Raw genomic sequence first — 27,799 nt, forward strand, 5'->3', positions numbered from 1 at the left:
CTGACTTTGCTCAAGGTTTTGTGTCCTGTAGAGATTTTTAAAAGTTTCACGCACTCGTTTGAGTTCTTGACTTTGACTGACTATGAGTTTAGTAAAAATCAATGGTCCTTAAACGACCCTCTTGGTCTATTCTCTTTGGCTTTTCACCATATCTCATCTGACGCATCCAATAATCTCTCCCTCATCGCCCTTTCTTCTCAACACTTCAAGGTGCCAAAAACAAGGGAGGCTCAGTTTATTCTGTGTGCCCCCTCCCTTCCGTCATTGAATCCTTCCTTTCCACTCCTCGGAGCATCACTCCCAAAAAACACAGAAGAATCATATTTGTAAAAGCAAAGGGGTACGTGGCCGAATGCCGGTGACAACGATGGAAGTAATGAGTTAATGAGCTAATGAGTTTACACAATTTTGGAAAGTTATCCGGAAACCTCGCCAGCCCTACTCCCCCGTTTTTTGTTGGAAACACATTTGCTCATCAGACCATGACATAGCCGTTCTTCCTGGAATGGCTATTAATACACGAGGATGGCTTTATCTGTGTTGGTGTGATTCATTATCCGTCACCGTGTGAATTTAGGCTACTTTCATTTTCAGGCTCTCCCATTTTCGATGCCTCGAGTTGCAATTTTCAGAGTCGCATTCCTGTCTCTCCTTAGCTGGCTCTTCCTCATTTCAGTTGCCTGATGAGCATTTGCTCGTCAATGCCTCTCCACGTGCATTTCTTCCATTTTTTGTCTTCAGATTTTTCTGGTCGCTTGCCAACTTAATTGTCGTACTCCTCACAAGCTGTTGTTACGTGCCATGCAGTGACAGTTGTGTTTATCTTGGTTTGCTCTGGCTTTAAATGTGCCAAGGAATGTTGACGCATGTTGGCATCTGCCTTTGCGCATCATCACACAACATTCATTTTTCTGTCTTGTAAAACAAAGGGCCAGGCTTACTTTGAAGCAGTCACTCTTTCGTCTTATTTATTTATGGCAGTTATGTACTGTCTGTCCGATACTGATTTTGATCTGATACTATTTATTTCATCATTTAATCATCATTTTCAAGTGATATTATTAAAGCAAATGACAATAATCAGCAACAGTAGGTAAGAGAAAATATGACCCATTCATTCAGATTGCATGCTAGAACCAGAAGGAACTAAATCTGGAATTGACTGCTTGTATATGAGTGCTAATATCGGAGATTTTGGATGTAGACCGATATAATCTGATTAGAGCTGTCAAAATTAATCGACAAGTAATCGAATATAAAATTCATCAACAACTATTCTAATAAAGTAATTGTTTGGAGCCTTTTTTTTTTTAATTGTTCAAATCCTCTGATTTCAGCATAACAACAGTAATTGTTCAATTTGTTCACTGACTTCTGTAGTCATTTATGAAAGAAGACTGATTATCTTCTGTGTTTCATCAAAATAAGACATTTGCAAACATGTTTTTACTTTGGAAAACAATGACCAAACTAGTAACATACCAATCCCCCTTTTTTAATCCCTATATGAATAACGAAATAACCAACAATCACTGCTTAATAAACAGTAATCAGGGAAAAATGCTTTCGTAATACACTTTAATTCAAAATTAAAATGAATCCGATTACTCGATCAATCGATTAAACAATCAATAGATTAATCGATTCTAAAAATATTTGATAGTGACAGCACTAAATCTGATACAGTTTTTTGTTTTGTCAGATCAAGGCACCCCTATTCGATAAGACTTTTTTTCAGACACCATTACGAGTACTCAACTACTTACTGATGCCAAGTACCGATACTGCTAATACCTTGACATATAAAATGTACACACAAACACACCAAAAAAACTGATATTAAATAAAGACCTATATATCTCAGAATAGCATTTTTCCTTAAAATTGCATTTAATTCATGTCAATTTTCTATTCTTCTAATTTCAAAATTCTACTTCCTGATTGTTGGCCAGTGTCGTCCGCCGCTGCGATTACCGATACCTTGAATTCCTAGATACACTGTACATGGTATCGGTATTGGGCCGATACTAGGTCTTATTTCAAAGTATCGGTACTCACACTCTTGTGGCTATTTTACGATCAGGAACTAGACATAAAAATGACAAAAATAGAAAATTTATTTCATGCCATTTTAAGGCAAAATGCTGCGTTGGCATGTATAGGTCCTTCTTTAAAAATTGTCATTCTTTTTCAGCCGAAAAGTAGTATCGGAATTTGGTATTGCTGACGACGCAAATTGAGTCTGGTACTGGTATCGGTTTGAAAAAAATTAGTATTGAACATATTCTAGTATTCAATTAGAGTACCTTGCCAGCCACTGTAAGTACACATGTTGTAGGATATTGTAGGTTTTACAACTGTTTTCATTTTTTACCATCTCTGCCTAACGAAGGCATTCAACAGGGCGTGTGAAGTGCACTTCACGGAGCACATCAAGGCGGCACAATTCCTTTTTTGTACATTCACCAAACTCAGGTGCACACCTCTCACAGCAGTGCCCATGTTTTCACATCTCATTCCTCCCCTCTCTGGGGCATGAAATTACCCATGAGTCACTGCTAGCCAGCCCCTGCTTTCCCATCCCTCGGCGACGATGAGGGTCGCCGCCACCCTCCGAGCCAGTTGGCTCATTTAGTCCTCCTGTCAGGCAATATCAAGCAGATGTCGGCATCAAAGAGGAACCAATCTATAAATCACAGCTTGTTTGTTGGATTGGAGGCTCCTTTTCCGAGGAGGGACACAAGAGTAGAGAGTGTGAGCCAAAAACCACCCATATTACAAGAAGCTACTTCCTCCCCCCCCAAGGGCTTGTCCATCCACCAGTCATCACACAAAAGGGCCTTTCTTCATTACATCGGACCCTTACTTTTGTCTTAGCTTCCTATCTGTGATGTATTCCTCTTCTAGTGTACCTGAGGACCTTGGGTTGGTGATGATGTTTCGAGGGAACTTTCACTGGATCATATTTTGGCAAATGGGAGCATTGTTAGAATTTTTTCCTCATTACAAATCTAAACTGTTGTAATTGTTTATTTCCTTGGGTAACTTCCCATCTTGTTCTGTGACAAAAGCAGAAAGGCTGCATATGTTTAAGGCAGTCTGTGATGGAAAAAGACGGGGCATGAGCATGAAGTAACTAGACTAAGTGCAATTTCTGTAGAAATTGCCTGGGAATGTTGAAAGCTGAATGCTAATAGCTGAATGCTAAGCTGCATGCTTATGAAGTAAATTACAAAGTTTTAATTGTAGTTGAAAGATAAATGAATAAAAAGAACACTTGAACCCGGGAGGGGTGAATTTTTGAAGCAAGTTGAAATGTATATGGAAAAGTGTTATCTAAAAGAAACCTCCATTCATTTCGACGAAAAAGGGGAACTCATGATATCCAATAGAAAAATTCACCCAAAAAAATCACTCAATGGCGCCACCTAGGCATGCAGTACACTCCATTCATTTAGATGCAAAAGTAGAACGAATGTTATCCAATTGAAAAATATAATTTAAAAAACAAACACTCAATAGCGCCACCTATGCATGCAGTATTCTCCATTCATTTAGATAGAAAACTGGAACTATGATAGTCAGTTGGCATAATTGCTATGGATATATTTGCAATGTATAGTCGGAGGTGGGATTCAAACCCGCGACCTGCTGGGTACTGGACAAGGCAATTTACCAAATGCGCCACTGAGCAGTATCAGACTGCTGGTAATGATGATCAGTTGTATGTATGAAAGTGGGACTTGGAAAAAGTTCAATATCAGAACCATTGAAAATTAATGGGGAAAAGTTGATATTTAAGTAATGTAGAATCAGACGATAAATACCCCGGAAGGCGTGAATTTTTTAAGCAAGTTGAAATTTGAGCGGTGTAAATCGGCAAAAAATTGCGGTGAGGTAAAATCACAATAAAGCGATGCCCGGTGCGTGCCAATATTCCCCATGCAAATATTAGTTGCATACATTCTATCGCAGATTAGAAATTCACAAGTGAGACATCAAGACTGATGAGAGCGCATGTAATGTGCTCGAAACAGCCACAGTATTTCTTAGCATTGACCAGCATTGCCTCTGTGAGCGAACAAGCTACCAGCTTTGACATTTGTGTTCCAAGGCCTCCGCGAAACATGCTTCTTTACAAAAAGTGTATTATTCATTGTACAAGAATGCTGAAAAAGAAAAAAAAACTGACAGAAACCACAGAGTAAGCGTTGGCCATGCACACCAGTGCTTGGCAGTCATACTGTTTAGAATAGATATAAGAGGTATTTTGGAAGTATAACCACATTGAGTCAGAATTGAAGATCAAATGCAAGTCATCGCCCACTTAGAGATGAATGTTTTTTCCATATGCTTTAAGATAATAATAATGTTGATAGAATCTCTTATTTCTTTTACTTTCCCCCCCCCCCCAAAAAATGTTTCGTAGTCCAACATGTGAAAAATCCAATTTGATCAAAATATTAAATGTAAATGGAGTGCTTTATAGCGCTTTATCTTCATAAGTTTACTAAGTCATATTCACTTATATCATTCAAACATATTAATTTGTTGAAGCCTACACTGGCCATGTACCAACCTCACGGAAATAACTTAACTAAAAGGATCCCACGCCATGTAGCCTGGCCGATGGGAGAACCAAGGATGTTTTGTCCCATTTTAAATCTGCGTAATTATCTGCGGCGTGTGTACTACTTCATCCTCACTAATGCTAAGCTCGCTAATGCTACGCTAGTAGCTTCCTCCTCGCTAATTCTAATATCGTTAATGCTAGGATAGTAGCTTTGTCCTCGCTAGTGCTATGCTTGCTAATGCTAGGTTAGTAGCTGATGCTAAGCTCGCTAATGCTACGCTAGTAGCTTCCTCCTCACTAATTCTAATATCACTAATGCTAGGATAGTAGCTTTGTCCTCGCTAGTGCTATGTTTGCTAATGATAGTTTAGTAGCTAATGCTAAGCTCGCTAATGCGACTGCTACGCTAGGCAAGGCAAGTTTATTTGCATAGCACATTTCATACACAAGGCAACTCAACAACACCTATAAGCATCAACAAACAGTAGTTAACATTCAGAGAAAAAAAGAAAACAAAAGTAGGTTACAAAATGTACACAAAAAAACAGATTGACAACGTTAAAACCTTAGACAGCAAACTTTAAAAACATTTAGCATAAGGAAGTTTAAAGAAATAATAGTAATAATAATATTAGCTTCCTCCTCGCTAATTCTAATATCGCTATTGCTAGGCTAATAGCTTCGTCCTCGCTAATGCTTTGCTCGCTAATGCTAAGCTAGTATGCGCACTAATGCTAGGCTAGTTCTTCTAAGCTAAGAAGGCGTGAGAGGCGGCCAGCGTCCATGTTTGCAAAGTCTCTTTCGTTCGAGACCAATAACTGGATGTTAAAGCAGCCAGTTGTTCTGTTGCAACTACAGACACACACACACACACAAACTACTTCTAGGTTACACGTGTGTGCATGTGCAATCCCCACATAACGGAAGCTGGGAGATCCCGTCCTCTCTGACAATATGCATTGACACACTCTGTCTCGAATGGGAAAATGATGAATCAATGTTTGTCTACAATGACCAATCCTCTGCTTAATTGGAGTCACCATCAATTCGTGCACAGCCCTAAAATTTAAGAATAAATGCTTTATTGGGGTTTATAGGTCTTTCTTTAAAATTATCTCCCATTCTTTTTTGGGACATATCAAAAGTACTAGTGGCATCGGTGCTTGGTATGGGTATCGGTGACTGCTCATGAGTTGAGTACTCATACTGGTATCGGTCTTAAAATAAGTGGTATCGAGCATCCGTACTTTTAGTGTTGACCATTGCTTACGTTTTCAAGTCCAACTGGTGTGATGGCCACCATTAGCGCCATTTTATTTTGTCAACTAAAACAAATAGCATGCAGTTATTTTGGAATGGGCAATAATGGGAACATTATCCCTCAATTCCTGTAATTGTGTAGAATTAGCCTGTGCTGTGTTGTTGTGTCAAGTATCTCAGGAATGCTCATGGTTCCACTTACCGCTTTTAATCAGTTCACTGAGTTGAAATTAGCCGTTTGCAGTTGGTTGGATTGCAACAATTTGCACTGTGAGCACCACAAATTGTGTGAGTTGTTGACACACCAGTTAATGAACATGGCTTTACAAAAAAAAGAATATCGATTAGGTGAACTGCATACTGTTGCACTTAATCTTCGATTTTGCATGTTTTCCCTAAATATTTCGGCGAGCCACACCTGTTACTCTCTCTCTCTCTCTCTCTCTCGCTCACTGTACTCACAAACGCTGCTCTCGGACTTCACAGGAAGTAGATGTGATTGCAGAAGCATGACCTAACGCCAGCCGGTGTTTGTTTTAGGTCTCCCAGGTGACCAGAGGCTAGAGGAAGGAAACTGAGCCCTCATCACTAGAGACTGTCATCTAGGAGCATGTTACTCTTAATGTGTTCTTGTACGTCAGTGCCTGTGTGTGTGTCTTGTATATGAATAACATGAGCATATGGGCGGGTAGCACTGTGACCATTGAGAGCAGATGTTTTAGACCACCTGGTGTAGCTGCTTGCAGAGTGCGCTGCACACGCTTCCCAACACACACCACAAGCAAAAAGACACAAAACACGCATTTGCACCCAAGGCTCGGTCCTGTTTCATGTATCTGTCCAGGAAAATCTGGAACGAAATCCACATTTTCATTTGCGGAACTCTCTTTACACTGGTGTGTATGCAATAGGTGTTGAAGGAGAGTGGACCCCCGCACATGAAAAGCTTCCTGACCCGCGTCACCGTTGGGGAATTCTCCGCCGAGGGCGAGGGCAACAGCAAAAAGCTATCCAAGAAGCGTGCCGCTCTGTCCGTTCTGCAGGACTTGAAGAAGCTCCCGTTCATTCCGGTTGTGGAGAAACCCAAAACACACTACAAGAAACGCACCAAGACCATCCTCAAGGTACTCCAACTAGAGTGGCTGGTCTAATATTAATCCATTGCATTAACACACCTACATTAGGGACGTTTTTTGTTTGTCAACTGCTGATAATAGCAAACCTCTCTTAGGAGTAAGCCTAAAAGGTCATGTAAAAATATGTCATACTATTGAATATTTTTAAACCCCCCCCCCCCCCCCCCCAAGTTGTCCACATTACTGGTACCTTATTAGAATTGCTCTTGGTGTATACAGTATACAGTACAGGGGTCAGGAGCCTTTACAGTAAAAAGAGCCATTTTAGGCCAAATAAATAACAAACAATTCAGTGATTCATTTTCTTCTACCTTTTGTCTTCCTTTTTTTAAGGGTATTTTTAAACTTTTTTTGCATTTCTGTCAAATTTCTGACATTTTTTGGGCAATTTTATGGACATACAGTATTATGGTAACTTTCTGACTCTTCCTTTTTTGGAAATTTTTATGGCCATTTTTTTTTTGCTGTCAGTTTTCTGATATTTTAAGGTTGTTTTGGGGTTTCTTCTTTTGTTTATGGCCTTTTTGTAGTTCTGTTCTGCCTTTTACTTCCTCTTTTTTTGTTAATTCCAAAGACATCTTAGGCTATTTTTATGCCTCTCTTCTTTTGTTTTTGGACATTTTATGGTTACTTTTTGAACATTTTCTTTTCTGTTCCCCCGGCTCTCCGTTCTGACATATTTTTTTATTTTATTTTATTTTTTCTTCCTTTTTGCACTTTATTTTAAAGTAATTTTTAAAACTCTCATCCATCTCTTTTTCTGACATTTGGAAATGTTTTGAACGTTTAATTACTCTTTTTATTTATTTAATCATTAATTCATTTAAATAATATTTTATCTAAAAAAAATCAAAAATAAATGTGTAGAAAAAAGAATCATTCCTCTAAGGTTTTTAGAGGTCCACAGAGGCCACAGGAGAGGGATTAAAGAGCCACATGTGGTTCCAGAACCGCAGGTTGCGGACCCCTGACATAGTACATAGCTAATTCAATTGGCCGCCTGTCATAAAAAGAAGAAGAGATTATCCAGTGTCATGAAATGCATAATGTGGGCTATTTCAAGTTTAGTGCGCACCCAACATTTTATCAATTTGAACAGGTTACAGGATTGAAAATTATGTAATCGGAAATCAGGGTAGATGAAGAAATTCTCATCTAATCGGGTTTTTATTTTCATTTTCATTTTAAAAAAGATCATAAAGTGACACATTAAATCTGAGGCATAGTATAATAATAATAATAATAATAATAAAACATTTTGGTTTCACAATGTCAGGTTTTAGGGTCATGTGGTGGTGACTACAAGAAACAAGGAAACAACAAAAACTCATAAATACATTTAAAAAAATATATGTATTTTATTATTATTATTTTGTTTGTTTGTAGTAGTTAGGTGTTTTATTCCCATGGGAGATTAAAGATAGGAACTATCTGGAGTACAGCATTTATTCATTCAAGGTCAAGCTTCCCCAATTCTGGTCTTCGAGGGCTGGAGTCCTGCAGATTTGAGATGTTTCCCTTCTCCAACACGCCTGATTATTTGTAATAAGCTCTATCAGCAAGCTCTGCAGGAGCCTGATAACGATGATCATTAGAATCAGGTGTGTTAAAGGAGGCCAACATCTAAAAACCTACAGGACTCCAGCCCTCAAGGATCAGGATTGCTCAACGCTGTTTTAAATGACGCATCTGTGGATTAATTGAGCACACTTCTATGAACGTGGAAGGCGAAATGCAATAATTCACATTTTATATCTATCAATATTAAACAGCAAATAAATAAGAGTTGACTCACAGTTTGAACGCTACTATCAGATGTCTTTGCAACAGTTGATTGCTGATTGCGTTGATGTTTCCCACTCTCTGCCACTTCGTCCTCTAGACGGGACCGGACTATGGCCAGGGCATGAACCCTATCAGCCGCCTGGCCCAGATCCAGCAGGCAAAGAAGGAGAAAGAGCCCGAGTATTTGCTGCTTTCGGAGAGGGGGATGCCCCGGCGCAGGGAATTTATCATGCAGGTACGTACTGGTTTTGCATTCTATTCAAGAATATTATAACGCTGGATAGCAAATTATGTAAAAGGCTACGCCCAGCCTACAAACATTGCAACTTAATGGGCATATGAGAGGATGGAGAAGGATATGCATGCATATGTCATGAATGTCCATACCTACTGAACAGTAAAAACCCTGCCACAGTTTGGCTTTAGCCCCTGATGCTAGCTCGCTAGCTAGCTCCCTAGCTGGTTAACGAACACCATGGGAGCTAGCTGAGGAGCTAGCTAGCTCAAAGCCAAACTGTGGCGGCGTTTTAACTTTCTAGACCTGGATTTGCCACCTGTTTGAAAATAATCAGCCAAGCCCCTGTAAAAGATACCTTGTCCTCATTGTTGCCCCAAGTATTAAACTTTGGACAGCTTAGCTTAGCTTTGTTGTTTATAACGGACAAATCAAGTGTAGCGTGTATTTATCTGAACAATTTTGTCATTGTTTTCTTGTCAGCCTTTTTGTTAGCCTTGCACTTTTCTGTCTTTCAGTCACATATTCTTTTTCCATCATCCCCTTCTTTCATAAGTGGAACAGAGCTTCTCTTAGCATCGGGCAGTAATTCAGCCGCAAACCTATTCTCCATGCCTCTTTGATACGCACATCAGGTTCTGTGAATGTACGTGCGTTTCTTTTGTGTCGTCCATTCACTCTTCTTAAATTTCCTCATTGTTCTCTGTCATAAGCACAGGGAGTGAAATGAGTCTCTATTTACTTCATCTCTTTAGTTGTGTTCCAACCACTATTCGCAGAAAAACGTTTCACCTTGTCTCAAACGCCTTTAATAGACTCATTGTATTTATTATTTTAAGAATAATTGTGTTTATTCCACAAGTCATTTACTGGACTTGTCGTCATTATGACTTGCTCGTGGCCCAAATCATGCATTTAATGAGCATTTGTGGAAGTGCACCGAAGCCTGTCTGTTCACAGGCTCCGGCCGCCTTAATGTTATTAGTACAGCGTAATTGTCTGTTTACATAACATAACGACGTCTGATATTCTCTTGGAAATATCTGCTTACATTATGTGTCGACATATTTAATGTTTCGGGATCAGCGAAAAACAAACACTTCACTTTTCCTTTTTTGCCAAGTGGCTGGCTCGGTCTGGAGAAGGAAACCGAAAAGTTTCTGGCTACAAGTGAATGAAAGTGTAAAAAGCAAAGGGAATGTCACAAGAACTGTGCATTTCTATCTGACTTCAGTTAAAGTGATGCCTTGAAGCCAGCATTTTTTTTTAAATTAGGGGTGTCAGGCGATAATTTTTTTTAAATTAATGTTATATATATATATATATATATATATATATATATATATATATATATATATATATATATATATATATATATATATACATATATATATATATACATATATATATATATACATATATATATATATATATATATATACATATATATATATATACATACATATATATATATATGCATAGATATATATATGTATATATATATATGCATATATATATATATATATATATACATATATATATATATATACATATATATAATTAATTAATCGCATGACTTCAATAGTTTAATCGCAAATTTTATATACGTTTTAAATGTACAATCAAAAAAAAATTCTAAGTTTTCATACTCTTGCTAACAGAAAAAAGTGGGAAGAAAATGTAAAACTAATAGAAATATGGCTGCATCTTTTAGTCATTGATACATTAATTTCATAATAGTTTATAATATTGAGTTAAAATTAAAAAGATGTACTCTGCTGTAAACAATGTGTGTGATATTGATTTGTGTTGGTCATTTTTCTACCACTAGATAGCATTTTTGCATTTGTAAGATAATGGTGACAGCTCAGTGCATGTTTCTTTTCATATTTAGAGCTATCTAATCTTTAGCATGAAGTAACTTGTGTTTTACAATTTAAAAAATGTGCAGAATTTCACAACTTGACCCCAGTCTCCACAAATATATGGGCTTTCTAAGTGGGCCAGGATTAATCGCGTGTTAAAAAAAAATAGTAGTGTTAAAGGAACTTTGAATTAACTCAAAATTAACGCATTGATTTTGACACCCCTATTTTTTATGAATTGTGAATATTTTAAGTCACCTATGTCCTTCTTGCAGGTGAAAGTAAACACCGAGGTTGCCACGGGAACAGGGCCCAACAAAAAGGTCGCTAAACGGAATGCTGCTGAGGCAATGCTGCTACAGCTGGGATACAAAGCCTCTACAGTCCCTCAAACTCCAACAGAGGTACTCCTTTTTTGTTTGAACCTCACTTTTATCATCCTATTTGAGTTCCATTCCAGTAGTATTACTGAGTAACATCTTAGATTTATGTAGCACCTTTCAAGATCCCCAAAGTTATCAAATTTTTCCTCTTTGCATCACTGGTACCCTATGTGGTAGCATCACAAAAAAAAAAAAGCTTACACATTTATGAAGCCACCTGATTCACGTCTTACATGATTTCTGTTTATTTGGATTATTTAAGGATGATTGTCCCACACATTTATTTCTTAAAATCCGAATTGTGTCACTTTTGGCCCGTTTGACGGCGAAGTTTCCACTGGATTTGCACGCTAACTCCAAATTAGTTGTGCCTCCGGTTCTCTCACCATTTCTCCCTCTTTTCTCAGCTCAACTGTCACCCAAATCCAGAATGGTTGGGCTCAGTGTTGTACACACGTGTGTTTGTGACTATGTGTGTTTGTGTAGGCAGACATGCATACCACCACAGCAGCAGCACACTGAATAGGAGCCTTTGAGGGTGCTAAACATTGACAACCCCCCTGATTAAATAGCTGGCCTAGACAGACACTAGGCTCCTTAAGCGTTCTCGCATGTGAGCGCTCGTCTCTTTGTGGTCCAAACAGTAGGAAGGAACTTGTCTGACATGCGTGGAAAAAGCTGTCTGTTCAAGAATACATCTCTCTTACTTACCCCCCTCCCCTCCCTCTTCTCTGCCTCCCTTTGCATCACCACAGATGGACAACAAAGGCTGGAATGGACAAAAGGCGTCTTTTACCGAAGTGACGAGTAACAGTGAGTATCGGCACGTCTCTCCGTCTCCCTTTCCATTTCCTTCTCCTCCCCTTTCCCCGCGTCTCCATCGCTGCCTCTGTCCCCAGGTGGTTTTAGTTGCCGAGATGGCCCGGCGTTTAATCTCTGTGACTGGTCAATGGGCATCTGACTGTCAGTTTAATCGGCCGTGCGTCCTCGTGGGGAGCCTGCGAATTCAGGCCCATTCACTCAGGCTTACAGGGCCCGCACACTGAGGCCCTCTGGGGAGTCCCCCCGCTCCTGTGCCCAAAACATCACATTTCACTCAGGATTAACGCACAAGCGCACATTCACATAATCCTATACACTACCACATACCATGAAAATGATGCAGGCCATATATGAAAATATGATCAACAAGTTACTAAAGACGGTGGGACGACTTGCAAACAGTTGTGAACTAAACAGGATTAAAGCGACAAAGTCACACTCGGAAAACAGTCGGGTCAAAAATGGACCTAGTTTTTGGGTCAAATGAATAACCCACAAAGCAACCCAATTTTGGGGTAGTTTTGTGGGTTATTTATTTGACCCAACTTTTTGGGTTCATTGAATAACCTACAGTAATTTCTGGACTACAAGCCGCTACTTTTTTCACTTGCATTCAACCCTGTGGTTAATACAAAGGTGTGGCTTATCCATCAGCTCACAAGCGGGCGCACTATAAAGGAATCGCAAGAGCGTCAGGCAGAGCAAAACAAACCAAGTGTGCCCAAATACAGTAGGAGAGAGAGAACGAGAGACAATTTGCACCCTCATTATGGAAAATAAAGTAGCGGGAACTTGGTGCGGTAACATTAAAAACACCTGCGGCTTACAGTCGGGTGTGGCTTTTATGTGTATTATTCCCCAAATTTAGCTAGCGCGGCTTATAGTCTGGTGCGCCTTGTAGTCCAGAAATTACTGTAATTGAATTGGGTCAAAAAATAACCAACAAACCTTTTGAGTTGTTTAACCCAAAAAGTTGGGTCAAATTAAAATAATTAACCACAAAGCAACTCAATTGGGTTATTCGTTTGACTAAACTTTTTGGGTCAATTGGGTCAAAAATCGACCGACTCAATTTTTCGAGTTATTTAACCCAAAAAGCCGGGTCAAATTAAATTAATAATACCCCCCCACACCCCCACCCCACCCCAAAATATTTGTGGGTTATTTTGTGGGTTATTCATTGACTGATCTGATTGATTGAAGTGTCCCAGATGAATTGGGCCAAAAACTGTTTTACTTATTTAACTCATAAAGTTGGGTCAAACTAAATTAATAACCTACAAAGCAGCCCAAATTTTTTTTTTGGGTGGAGTTGTGGACCAACTTTTGAGATAATTGAATAACCCAATTGAATTGGGTGAAAAATGAACCAAACCAAATTACTACCAAGAAATTACCAACAAAGCAATCCAGTTTTGGGGTTGTTTTGTGGGTTATTCATTTGATCCAATGTTTTTAATTAATTGAATAATTAAAAAGTAACCAACCCAAATTTTTGAGTTATTTAATCCAAAAGGTTGGGTCAAAATAAATTAATAACCTGCAAAGCAACCACCAAAATTGGGTTGCTTTGTGAGTTATTCATTTGACCCAACTTTTTGGGTTAGTGAATAACCCTTTTGAATTGGGTCAAAAACTAATCGACCCAACTTTTGGAGCTTTTTAACCCAAATAAAGGAGTCAAATTAAATTAATAACCCACAAAACAACCCAATTTTGGGGGTTGTTTCTTGCATTATTTATTTGACACAGTTCTTAAACAAATATCTCAAAAAGTTGTCGGTCCCTTTTGACACATTTTGGGTTATTTTTGACCCAATTGTTTTTGAGTGCAGCAAATTTGCTTTGTCAAAAATTTACAAATATTAAAACTGAATGAAGATTTCAGCAGAGGTTCATATTTGAAACATTACATTATCTGTAGCCAAAATTGTATAAAAAAAAAATATATGCCTGGATCTTCTTTCCCTGTTTTGCATGGGAATGTGGTGACTCAGCATACCTTGACAGTGGGTGGGAGAACTCATAGTAAAGCATGACGATGCAGTTCTGTAGAAAGCAGCTGCTCTGTGTCAGCTGTGTATGTTAACTTGGCCATTGTCTGGAATGAAAATAAAAATGTAAACACATTCCTTGTCATTAAGTCAAACATTCTATTTTAAGACTTCACTTTCTGTTCACATTTTTTGTTGCCTACTTTTACACTTGAATCCATGCAGTGTATGTGAACAAATTGTAAAAACACCACCCAGACAAGACACAAGTAACTTAAAACAGTAATAGTAACTTAAAAAAAAAAAGCCCATGTGATGTGGCAGAGACAACAAACAGATGAGTATTTTGAATTGGAATGTGCTGTCATCACTCATATCCAATTGAGGCCTTTGGCAGTACTGCCATGCCCTGACACAGACACACAACAAACTGAAATGAATGGGATGTTTGAACTTTATGATGAGCTGTACAAAACCGACTCACCGCTGAATATTGTTGTTTGCTCTGTGCACACAATATTAAGATTAAAGCAGAGCCGCATTAATGACATTCATGTTTGGGATTTGGCCCAATTTGTCAAACGATAAATAATGAAAATTGCATTCATGGAGAGAGCTGTTTGTTCTTTTGCATAAACTGTATCTTGTGGTTGTGGTTTGTATTGTAGTCTTTGCGCTAGGCATTGCCTGTCACATAACTCCGGAGTAGAGCCTCCTGGGAAATTCCCCTCCTTTGGTGATGATGTCTGCAGCCATTCCCATTCATAGTTTGCCCCTTACTCAATATCAGGCTTAGCTCTCTGCTAATTAGCTTGTTATGGTCTCCCTAACCACACACAGCACACACGATAGGTTTTCAATATTTGTTGCACAAACATTTACCACTCACTAAAAAAAATGTGTGTTTGTTGTGGTTGCCTGTTGTCATGATTGCCAGGGCAGAATGGAAGCAACAAACTGTTTTCATGGCCCTTCTCTTTCTAGTGAATGTTTTACAACAAGGAATTCAATATTGTAGCTTTTAAATTATGTTTTTGACACATGGACTTGATTTGGAAGTTTGGCAATGCATTTCCTTCAAATCAAAAGGACTGAATTCCTTGCTTCTATTTTTGATGTCTGCGATATTGATGACCAAAACAAAAGAGGAGACTGGGCTAACTGTAAATAACATACTTAAGGTGTCATTTTTTCCCATTATTTTTGGATTGGACCGGCTCAAGGGAAATGAGCGCAGAGCTCCCACTACATTTTGCAACATAGTTTATTGTAATTTTAATTATTATCAGAGGTGGAAAATTCAGGTCCAGAAAGTAAAAACCCTGCCACAGTTTGGCTTTAGACCTCATCGCTAATTGTTTCAGTTGTCGCGGTAGCTAGCTAGGGAGCTAGCTAGCTAGCACCAGGGGCTAAAGCCAAACCGTGGCAGGGTTTTTACTTTCTGAACCTGGATTTGCCACCTCTGATTATTATTGTATCAATACTCACCCATCCCTAACATAATTAAATAAGATAATAACTTGAGCAAAATCCACATCAGTATAGATTTACAACTGCACAGCATAATCGTTTGAACCTGATTTAAAAAGACACATAGATAGACGTTTCTAATTAGCATTTAGCTACCCACATCATTCTCATTCTAACATGGCCCATAATGAAAGACAGCCACATCGCAAGCGCCATCCACGCACAAGTCTCCTTGAAAATACTTGCCTTACTTCAAATAAAAGTCAACAAAAGCCCCCGGAAACTATTGGAGGAAATACTGTAAATCCGAAGTAGGCTATTGCTTTTGTTTGACCAAAACATAACACGCACCTCATTGTGTTTGTGTGCCGGCGTGAGCTGTTGGGATGCTGCACTTAACAACCAACAGTGGCTTAAAGACTGGAAGGAAGCGTTAAAAGAAAGTCGTAAGAGGAGTGATTTTTCTCTCGTCTATTCCCATGGGTCCTGCGGCCAGGCTTTTCACTGGAGTTGCCACATTTCATTTCCTGCTGTGCATATGTGTGTGCGTCCGTGTGTCGGCGCATTGTGTGCATGTGTGAACTATGCGAAGGTCTCGCTCGGCCGCTGTGATTTATAGCAGTGGGCTATGGCCCTATCTGTTTTCGATCAGTCTCATGCTTGGCTCTGGCTTCCCTCCAGCGCTCCCCTGGCCCGCCGAACGCCGAACATGGGCGGGACCCCGAGAAATTTGCCTGGAAACTTGCAGCGCTCTCCTTTCATTCCCGTCTTACGTCTCTGTTTTATTGCATCTTCTGCCCATCATCTCGTTTACCTCTACTTCATGCACACAGTCTTCTTTTTTTCTTTTTTTTTTGAGAGCTCGGTATTATTCATTCGGCAGCCTTACCGAGTCATGTCATGTCATCATCATCGCTCTCTTTTTATTTTTGTGCGTGCATGCGCTCTTTAAAGCAACACTAAGGAACTTTCAGTAAATTGATTATGGCGGTGCCGTATGGACAAGAGCGGTAATGTTATGCCTGAAGGAAGGAAGACCCCATTTCCCATGAGGACAAGCACATTGCGTTGGGGTTTTTTTTCCACTCAAATTGACTTCCGGCTGTAATGAATGGGCAAAGGGTGAAGTGACGCATGCCATAAAGCAGTCACATTTGTAGTTTTTTGTGTGGCAGTTTTTCTACCATCCTCCTCAAAGTTGCTTAGCTCTAGTAAAAATGATACAGACCCCCTCAGACCATGTCCAAGGTACCATTCAACTAGTCTTAAGTTGATGTTTCATCAGAAGAGTTATGAAAATATTTTATTAAGATTGAAAAGTTCTTTAGTGCTACGTTAATTCACCTGAAACCTAAAATCTGAAACCTTTCACCGAAACCGGATACTTCAGAGTTCCACCAGAGTTGTGAAGTTGTTTAGGAAGGATCAAAGGAAGGAATGATGTAGCAAAGTGAAATCCAACAACAACCAGGCATCACGTTCCATTCACTGAGTTACAAATCCAGAATCATTCACCAACCCCAGACACATCTGAATTCCAACAGTATTAGGGAGACATCAAGAGACCAGAGGAAGGACTAAAGGAAGGAAGGATAAATGAAGCACAGTGAGATCCACAAACGCCAACCCCTGCTGGTGTGTATCTGGCATGCATGAGAACCTCCACCAAAGAGGGGACCTCGGCCCGACAAGGCAAGCACATCCCCCCAGGGTCCCCACACAGTCTCCTACTGGCAAACCTGTGGCAAACTCACATGGCTTACATCCTCTGCCCCCTCTGAGCCCACACTTAATTCTCTTTGTCCACTGCTGATGTCATGTTGGCCAGCATCTTTCATTTTTTTACGACGGTGCATGCAGAATTCGCAGGCAAGTTTGCTTCAAATTGCCCTCCTTGACTGGAAGGACGAGTAAAGCAGTGGAGGTTGTGTCATTACTGACGTGGTGGAGATTGTTCTCGTATGAGTAATAGCGCCTGAGTTTCATCGCAGCCTTCAGTGCCCACTTCAGTTGTTAACATTGTGCAATGGATTCCCAGAAAGCCTCGACTGAAGTGCAAGTGCGCAACTCTCTGGTCTGTGTATGTGCGATGGCCATAGTAACTCAAACAGGAAGTATGCTGTCAGTCATGCGCTCGCTCCAACACTTTCTTCCCAGCTGTTGGTCCGTACACACACAAACAAGCGCAAAGACTCACACACACGAACACAGCTGGTCTTCCTGTCTCTGGTGACCTTGGCTGGATTTAGGAGGCTCCGCATGGTTTTCACATCCACTCCTCCACACCCATCTAAAAACTGGCTCACTTTTATCATCTTTACCCCAATTCACGTCGTCTCCTGTCGGTCTTTCGCACCTCATTCTTTCAGTTTTGAGCCGCAAAATGACTTGCCGTTTTCCTCAGTCCACCTGTCGCAGCCATTTCAGGACGATGATGTCAGAGTACCACGGACGCCAAGATAAACACATGAGATCTATCGAAGCGATCCGGGTCAGAAGAGGCTCATAGTCCTGTCTTGTTCGTCTGTTGAAGAGAAGCAGGTCAGACGAAACAGATGCCTTGGCCTGTTAAATGCAAATCACACGGGCCATTTCTTTGGGCCACCGAAAAGTACTCGCAGGAAGCGAAACAGAACCTGCGTCATAATTTGGTGCATAGTAGCGCTTTTACAGACATAGTTTTGTATCCCTTGTGGTTGACTGCATGGATTCCTAATAAAGGGATTATATATTTGCAAATCATTCATCATGTGTTCATCATATTGTTGTCCAAATTCCCAAATCAATGTTCCGTTTCCAAAGTGCTCCTCAAATCCCAGTAAAGGCTCAAGAAGCAAATCACGTCCTGGTTCATCCCCTGTTGCGTTCAAAGCCATACACGATTCTAGGCAGCCGACTGCGCGGTTTCTCACTGATGAAATACTAGCTGTTGTGTTGATGTTGGTTGATGTGTCTGTGTTTGCGTTTCCGAGTGAGAAAGAAGCTGCACTTCTATCCCAGCGGATGCGTTTGGTCGAGCTCGGGACTGCCAAACCACACAAAGTGATGGAATGACACTTTGGGAGCCAAGCTACACAGAAACACAATGACACACACATATGTGCGAATGAAGTTGTAGTTAATATATGAAATTTCACTTCCTGATCAAATTCTGGGTGGTCCTTCAATTTTCCCTCCACTTGAATTTTGAAAAAAAAGAAAACTGTATAGAGCAGGGGTTTGCAACCTGCGACTCTGGAGCCGCATGTGGCTCTTTAATCCCTTTCCTGTGGCTTCCTGTGAGTCTCTCCAAAAATACAAATTAATTTAAAAAAATTACACATTTATTTTTATTTTTAGATAAACTATTATTCAAATGAATTAATGATTTAACAAAAATAATAATTAAATATTCTAAAAAATATAGTCAACATTTTTAAGTTGTTGTTTCACTCATTGACTCCCAGCCATTTTCACTGAAGCAACCCCCTTTGCTCCTGGTTGTTTTACTGGATTTTGACTGATTATGCAAGACCCACAGAATATTGTGTTCTATTGCTTTAAAAACTTGGAACCTACCAAAAGTAGACTAGAGTATCTTCTTTCATCAGGAAAAAAGTATGTCTGTATATCTGTTTTTGTTTTGCAGCAATTAGTATTAGAATATAGCTAAGTTTCATCATTATTCACAAACCTGTTTAAAACACTGGCAAAAAGTGCTTGTTGCAACATGGCCCTGGTTGATTTCTTATACTCTGCTGCCATCTGCTGGTTGTTTTTGTAATAACTACCATTGCTTCACCCGTTCTCTGCAGTTCAGAGGCTGCATCAAAGCCTGTATGCTCTAGCATAAATAAATAAAAACATTAAAAAACATATAATTACATCTTTGGGACACTTAAAACATTTAAAATAGAATGGATTTACAAATGAGTTAAATACCTAAAAATGTCCAAAAAGTAACTGTAAAATGTCAACAAGAAAAAAAAAGCAGAGGAGAAGCAGAAATTACCATAAAACTTCCATTAACTCTTTGACTGCCATAAACGTTATAAAACGTTTAGCATAAACCTAGGGAAGGGCGCCGAGGACGTTAAAAGACGTCCCCTATGTTTTTTTTTTTTTTTTTCAAAAACGGGTGCAGGAAAGCCTTGGGCAGCTGTGCTGAAAGAATCAGGCTGATCTGATTAGTCAAAGACTCGTTTTGGCCCCTAGAGGGCAGCGATGACTCTCTTTGCACAAGGTTGGATGGGCCGCCCACCGTGGGCGTCAGTAGAAGACGTAAGGCGGAGCTAGAGTGTTGAGGAGACAATGGCTGATCCAAGCCACAATGGCTTGACCAAGCAACCGGTTACAAGCAGCTCAGCTTGAGCATTTTTTTCAAAGACGGAAAGCATCAATCAATACTAAAAAGCGCATTGATGTCAACGATGATGAGGACAACGAGCTCTACGCCAAAGTTGGAAGCTTTGGCGTTATGAACACGTAGTAAGCCTCACGGCTAAGCGCGGCTAGCGCGGCTAGCGCTGCTAAGGCCGGAAAACGCGCACAATAGCCGGCCGGGTACTTCTACACAATCGGACATTCGATCGGGCGATGGAGAGTTGGCATCGACCAATGCAGATTGATGATGATGATGAAGATGACAACGAGCTCTACGCCAAAGTTGGAAGCTTTGGCGTGACTGTTATGAACAAGTAGTAAGCCTCATCGGCAAAGCGCGGCTAGCGCGGCTAGCGCTGCTAAGGCCGGAAAACGCGGAGCTGCACAAGCGGACATTCGATCGGACAATGAAGAGTACCCCGAGTCCAATGCATATTCATCGGAGGAGCGGGTACAGTCTGATCACGGAGAAGACACTGTTTCTGGACTACGATGCCACCATGAATGGAGTGGATAAAATGGATCTCCTACCACCCGGTATAGCAACTGAAGGACACGGGGAAGCGAGACGTAACACCACCGTAACGTAACCGTAGCATGATCCTGATATTAGACTTGACACACACTGCAGTATATACTTGCTATTCCCCGGAAAAAAACGGCCGGCAAGAAAGTGGCGCACGCGAAGAGGCAATCTTGTGCAAATGCTGTTGCGTCTCCTTGCACGCAGGAGAGTGTTACAAAAAGAAAAACTGTCGTTGAAACATCCACATATTTGTAAATAGCACCACAGTTGCACACATTTGTAAATAGTTTGCCAAATTGTTGTCAAATTGTTACACTGTTGAATGTAAATAAACGTATTTTGCTATCAAAAAACACTTTTTCATTCTTGGTGGTAGTGTTTTATAGAAGTAAAGCACTATTTAGGTGTTTGTGGCATCATTCATGGACAAAAAGAAGTGTCAAATTCACTAGAATGCATGAAATAATATCGTTTCACTAAAAGCTTGATTTCTCCGTATTTTGGTCCAACACGGGCGAAATTGGGTCAAACTAACCATTTTCTATTGTTGATTACTAAAGAACGGAATAAGGTAGAAAAAAACTCTTTTTTTCTGATGAAAGATGAAAGTCCAATCTTTCATTTGGTAGTACGTGTGTTTCCATAGTCCAAACAGAACATTTTCTGTGGACCTTGAAAATCAGTCAACATGCTTAAATCGGCTGGCACTGGCGGCATCCCTTTTCTGAAAACGTCTGGCAGTCAAAGAGTTAAAAAGGCAGAACAAATGTTCAAAAAAGGAAATGTAGAAAATGACCATTATATGTCAATAAAAATGTCAGAAATTTAACAGAAAGGCAGAAAAGTCTAAAAATGTGTGAAAAATGAAGTATGAAAAAAAAACGAAAGGTAGAAGAAAGTAAATCTCAAAGTAGTGGATGCTGCATATTTTTCTGTTATGGTGCAGCTATAATGAGCTCTCAAATTTAGACTAATAATAAAACTCTTTCTATAAACAGCATGACAATACTTGACATCTCTCTCAACCCTCTCAGCCCAAAAAGGTCTGCTCCACCTCAGTCCTGATGTCTACCAGGAGATGGAAGCCAGCAGAAAGCAGGGCGGCGGCTCCCCAGGCCCCAACGGCAGCAGCGGCGGCTCCATTAACTACATGGCCTCCAAAGACATGGGTACCTGCGCCACCCCGCTACCCCCAGGACACACTCCATACTTCAGCAGTCCATCCCCTACTCCCAGCCCAACAGCCACCATGGCCAGGGAGCTGCTGCTAAACGGCCAGTCATCCATGGCAGACGCCACGCTGTCAGGAAAGGGGAAGAGTCCGCCCTTGGCCTGTGGTGTCTCGGTGCAACCCGCACAGCAGCTGGACTACCTGGCTCGCATCCAGGGATTCCAGGTAAGCTTCAAAAAGCCAAACTGAAGTGTTGCACTGCTTGCTGGCTTATATGGTAATAGTAAGATAATTGCTGCAGATGTTTTTTTTATCATTTTGAAAAAAGAAAAAAAACTGTAAAAACAGCCTGCTTAGCTAAGGGTTCTTTATGGAGGGCCAAAAATAAATAAATAAAAATGGATATAAAAATATAATTCAAAAATTAAATACAAATAAATAAATATAAATTGGAATTAAAAACAACAAAACATATATACATACATACATAAAAAAATAAATACATAATAAATATAATAAATAAATGTAAAAATAAATACAAAAATAAATATATAAATAAATATATCAATCAATCAAATAAAATGGCTTTGCTCTCATATTTTGCAAATTGCCTTTGGAAAGTTTTGATGGTGGAGGGAGCAGGTCGGCGAACAGGGAATTCTCAATGGCTTACATGGAGTGCTGCAGCAATGGACGACTATCTTGTCCACTGTCACCACAAGTTGCGACTTGAGTTGCTCGACAACTTCACACAAGTTCCTGTGAACAACAAGGTCCGTCCATTGTTTTTTTCGTGTGTGTGAATTCTCCCATGCTGTGGAACGGGCCGAATCCGACATAGACTGACATGTCGATCAAACAACAGGCGAATAGTTCAACCCAAGACACACTTAAGACTACCCCCTCATTTGAATAACATTTCATGACGCATTTCACGCTGACAGCGTCCGCAGCATAAAATAAATATGAAAGCAGATCGTTCTTATTAATTGCCATTTAATTCTATTTATATAATTATTTTTGTTTTTATTTCCACATTTTTATTTTTTGAAATCTCGTTTATTTTTTATTATTTTGTTGTTTTTATTTCTGTTTATATTTATTTTTTGATATTTAATTTTTGGATTATAATTTTTCTATATCAGTTTCTATTTTCACTTTTATTTATTTATTTTGGCATTTTTGGTCCTCCATAATTCTTATAGGCCATTATTTCTCTGAGCCTTCCTGTCTGTGTGTAACCTGAGAGAGTAGCATGTATGCACAAACGCACACATGCACACAGCAGGTTCTGTTTAGTGGAATTGAAAAGTCAGAATAAGCCTTTGTGTGCGCGTGTGTGTCAACTCTGAATGCACAAGCCCTAATCTGCATTATTGACATAGGACTTCTCCATGGACTCCTCCATGCATTAATGTGAGGAAATAAACACATCAGAATATGAGCATATTTCTGAGCCAGGCTGTAATTGAAACATGCAGGCAACACAGAGCGGATGATTTAGATCATGGATTGTAATGATTCTTCTTAGCCCGGGTTTGATCGAATCCCAGGGATTGTAATATGTGATGTATACAAAAAAAAAAGCACCTCACTTGATTCTACAATCTACATGATGCGGACGTTACTTTATGTCACATTGTCGGTGAGTGTGATAACATCTTTGTCTTATTGTAACATAATGATGGTATCCACTCAATAATCTGATGTGGCAAATCTGGGTCCAGAAAGTAAAAACCCTGCCACTGTTTGGCTTTAGCACCAGGTGCTAGCTAGCTAGCTCCCTAGACTCTAAACGAGCCGGGGAGCTAGCTAGGGAGCTAGCTAGCTAGCACCTGGTGCTAAAGCCAAACTGTGGCAGGGTTTTTACTTTCTGGACCTAGATTTGCCACCTATGTCAATAATGTAATGAAAGAAACTTAAAAGTGAGCACATTGGGCTAGCAAGTGTGTATTTCACTCGCCCAGCTCCCAAGACAAAGGCAAGGCTGTGTACCTGCTAGGCCCTACTTTTGATTTAAGCCTCCGATAGAAGCACAGAACTGGATGAGCAACAGTGTGGCGTTGTACTCGCGCCAGCTTGGAGCAAGTATGCTGGCACTTGAGCCAGTGTGTTTGTGTTTGTGTGTATTTCCTATTAATTTGGCTGGCGTGTTGTTGGCACCACGGGTATGTGTGCTGGAAGTAGGACAGAAACAAAGAGGCTAGCAGTAATAGACAACACATGGACCAAGAAATTCTGCAGATATCTTTTTTTTTTCTCTCTCTCTCTTACACCGACAGTTTAATTGTCCCATATCGCTGCTAGTTGTCATTTGAATACGTTAAAGTCTTTGACATTTCCGATGCCATAATATGACTTAATAGCGCCATCATCCACTGCAACCACTTCACTTTATGAACCTGTAGCTCATTTTATAATAAATGACACAGTTTGATATGGACAATCTATTAATAATGGAAAAGTAGTGAGTATTTATTTCTGTCATTGAATTGCAACGAATGAAGTTGTAGTATCACATTTGGTGCCTTCTTATCATTGGCTAGTTAAAGTATTTATGTATGTATGTAAATGTACAACGCCAAGAGATGAAATCTCCTTTATATATGGTCCCCTTATAATTACTATATAAACTTAAAATTTATATTTATAGTAAAAATAGGAATAAGAATGTCTTAAACAACTCAGTTGTTTTGATGCAGAAGGATCAATTTAGCTTCATGTTTTTTATTAGGGTTTGTGTCATAGTGGTTTAGAACCTAGTGATAGGCCGCTACGTTTTTTTTCAAGGCTGATCCTGATTATTAGGCGTCAAGGAGAGCGATAACCGATATTTCAAGCCGATATTAAATTGCAGTAAAAGAGAAAATATTAGCATCAACATTTTTAAAAAGTATTTTTTCTTTTAATTTTAAGCATATAAAGTATTATTATTATTATTATTACTACTATTACTATTAATAATAAAGGTTTTTACGTAAATATAGTTTTTCAAAATAATTTCTTAATTTATTTTAATTTTTTAAATTAAAAATTTCCCAGTGTCAGCATAATTTTTTATAAAATGGAAATTTAAATAAATCCATAAAGTCCCCTGTGTCTTACTGAGCGAGAAATGCATGCGAATGTAGGTAATTTGGGGTATTAGTCAGAGTTTGTAAAAGGTTTCAAAAGATCTTCACAGACAGTCAAAAATTGTTTGAATATGTTCGAAATGTCTTTGTGACAAGTAAAAACTATCTGTGACCATCTTACAAATCCCTGAGGAAAACCCTAAATTTGCTACATTTGCAAGCATTCAACCCTCAGTGAGATACTAGCTTAAATGGCTTTCAGATTCGTAAAAAGGCAGATGTTGATTATTTGTCAAAATGCCAAATATCGACACCGATAATCGCCCTGGCTGATAATCGGTCTATCCCTATTAGAACCACACTGAGCCATACTTTTTTTTTTTTTTCAGTCACCTCAACACAACAGATAAATTACTACTTAACTGACCATATCAAATTAAACAAAAAAAAAATGGTGGTCTTTATATATTTTTGTGGTGTTTCAGCTGTGTTACTTCATTGTGGTATTTTCAGAAACATTTGCGTAATTATGTGTTGTTGTTTTTTTTTAACAAAAAACAAACAAGCTACAGCACTTTGCATGCCTGATTACCTTTAATACAGTGATGTAAAGCGAGTTTTTAGTTGAATGATGCTGACCTCTGACGTAGCCCCAGGAGTCTGTGTAATAGAGAAAAATAGGTTGCTATTATTAGCTTTAATAAAATGAATTGTTTATGACAGGCTGTGGCCCTGCCAGTAAATAGCACAGCGATGTCATGCAATAAACAATATAACAAGTAACTGGCAGGTGCAAACTTTCCTTCTTTCAGCATCAATTATGAATTACAACTCTCTTGCGTTGACTTTAGTAATGGAAAATAGCTTTGGCATGATAGTTTTTCATAGGGGGTCACTAGGCATGGGCCAATATTAGATTTTGCAAAAATATTGTGGATCAGGGTAATAAAGTTATAGCTCCCAAAAAAAACAACAACTATCAAATAAAAATATTTTGGTTGCATAAAGACAGATTTTTTCCCCATTGAACACAATCTATATTTTTTAACCAAAATGTAGAATATTTGTTACAGAACAAACATGTACCATGTTAAGTTTCAATAAAGAAATGTTAATATTATATTCTGCTATTTTTAGAACAGACCTGTTGGTCCCCAATGGTGCCATTTTTTTTCCTTCAAGACAGTGCAAATTTATCAGCAAATCACATCATCAGTGCGGTTTCCATCCATCCATTTTTTATTCGAATATTCAATAAATTCCAAAATAAAACTGAATAGAAACGCTAGAATAAAAAAAAGGGGCCCAAAATTTGCAAAAAGTTTTTAGACTTAGAGGGGCTGGATTGTGAAGTGTAAATGCAAATTTTGGCTATGGAATCAGGTTTTGCGAACAAACACTGACAAGACCGCATACATGACGCACGTTTATTCCGTCACACGTACGTTTGTTGTCCCAAAGCAATGGTGGACGATAAAGTAAGGTATGTTTGGAGGGACGACGAAACAGAAATCTTTTTGGGGATTAAATAAAGAAGCCAATATGAATGCAATTTTAGATAGAAAACAGCAAAGAAACGCTACGGTTTATCAAGAATTACAAAAGCAAACTCATACGACATCATCGCACGGTGCAGTTGCTTCCTGTTTTTCTTCTTTGAAATTACTGCTGGAGCACATCTCTGGGTTGTATACTGCCACCTACAGCGGCGGAGTCCCCTCTCAATATTCGCAAAAGAAGATCAGATGGAAACGGGCATAAGTCGAATGTACGTTTTGCACATTTTCAGTAAATTTCCTTTCAAATTGGAAACATTTGGATGGAAACCCCACTAGTTTTAGGCATAGGTGACTCCTTTGTTGTTTGGTTTTCATTACCTTTATCTCATCAAACTGGCAGATCAAACTATTGAATATTACCCAAAACAACTTTCTCTTGTTTTAGCGTATGTGAGCTTTATGTGAATTTGGACCGCAATTGTTCAGGATCCCCATTTGGAGAATCTCAAATTCAGGTGGACCACACTATTGGCACTTAGTTGAAAACGGATATGAACTTTTTAGATATATCATCTATAGTGGATGACATCCTCCCTGTTATCCTCTATGGATCAACATATTGTTCCGTGACACTCCCGGTGAGTCTCCGAACGGATCACATCATCTTTCCACCTGCGCCATCCATCAGTAATAACCCAACCCAGATAGCGATCAGTTCTGAGGCCCGCTTGTTAAGTTGACTGCAAGGGTGGGAGAAAAGCACGTAAGAATCCAAACACATCCCTGGCGTGTGGCTTGTTTGATAGCAATTGAGTGCGCTTCCAGGATTTCTCTCACACATTTGTTCTTCTGTCCCTCCGCTTCCTTCTTTGGCCGTGTTGAGAAACCGCTTCAAATGGTGAAGTTCCTGATCTCCAAGGCCGCCTCTCATTTCTCTGTATCAACACCAAACGACTGATCTTGTCCGAAGACTCGAGAACAGCACCCTCCATGTCATCACCTCACTCCTCGTCTCTCTGTTTACTTTGGGAATTGTTTTAGAAAATACATTTTGGAAAGAGGGCTTATCCTAGCCCATTAGTAGGTGATGGCTTCCAGCTGCGCAGTGTAGCATTTTTTCTCTGAATAGCAATCTTTGAAAACAACTTTTGTCTGTGATATAAATCAGACAGTTAATGCGCTGTTGGCTGAGTGTGCCGTCGTGTTGCCGACATGGTGGCCTTGTGTGTGTACGTGTGGAAAAACTGAGTGATGATGTTTTTACGCCACAATCAAGCCCATTTGCAAACATTTAAAAACAAAAACAAAAAAAACGCCAGAACAGCATTTTGCGTCATTTCTGTCCTGCCTTTGTTCTCGTATTCATCGTGTTTCGTCCACGTCCATTTTCAACCTGGCACTTCGAATCCATTTGATTTTCTCTTTTGTTTGTCATTATGTCCACACACTAAGCCACGTGCTCGCTTCTGGCTTGCATTATTTCACCAGAATTAATTTGCTCTGCAAACATTCCCCGCAAGCACTTTCATGATAATTGAATGATTGGATGAATAATAACTGTTGTCTGTGCCCAATCTTTCTGGACCTAAAACAAGACCAGCCATAAAAAGAAGGCAACATTATGATTAATGGCTTTAATCCTTT

General features: G+C 39.4%; 1 protein-coding gene across 1 annotated transcript in view; it reads left to right on the forward strand.

Annotated features, from left to right (window-relative positions):
• Positions 1-27,799, forward strand: part of stau2 (staufen double-stranded RNA binding protein 2) — a 95,245-nt gene that overhangs the window by 28,714 nt on the left and 38,732 nt on the right. The window contains exons 8-12 of the mRNA XM_086065698.1: positions 6,745-6,957; positions 8,852-8,989; positions 11,130-11,258; positions 11,993-12,050; positions 21,446-21,807. Of these exons, the coding sequence (XP_085921824.1) occupies positions 6,745-6,957; positions 8,852-8,989; positions 11,130-11,258; positions 11,993-12,050; positions 21,446-21,807 (900 nt within the window). The remainder of the gene's footprint in view (positions 1-6,744; positions 6,958-8,851; positions 8,990-11,129; positions 11,259-11,992; positions 12,051-21,445; positions 21,808-27,799) is intronic.

The sequence above is a fragment of the Leptonotus elevatus genome, chromosome 21, assembly GCF_054856555.1.
Source record: "Leptonotus elevatus isolate MCC_2025b chromosome 21, RoL_Lele_1.0, whole genome shotgun sequence".
Lineage (NCBI taxonomy): Eukaryota > Metazoa > Chordata > Actinopteri > Syngnathiformes > Syngnathidae > Leptonotus > Leptonotus elevatus.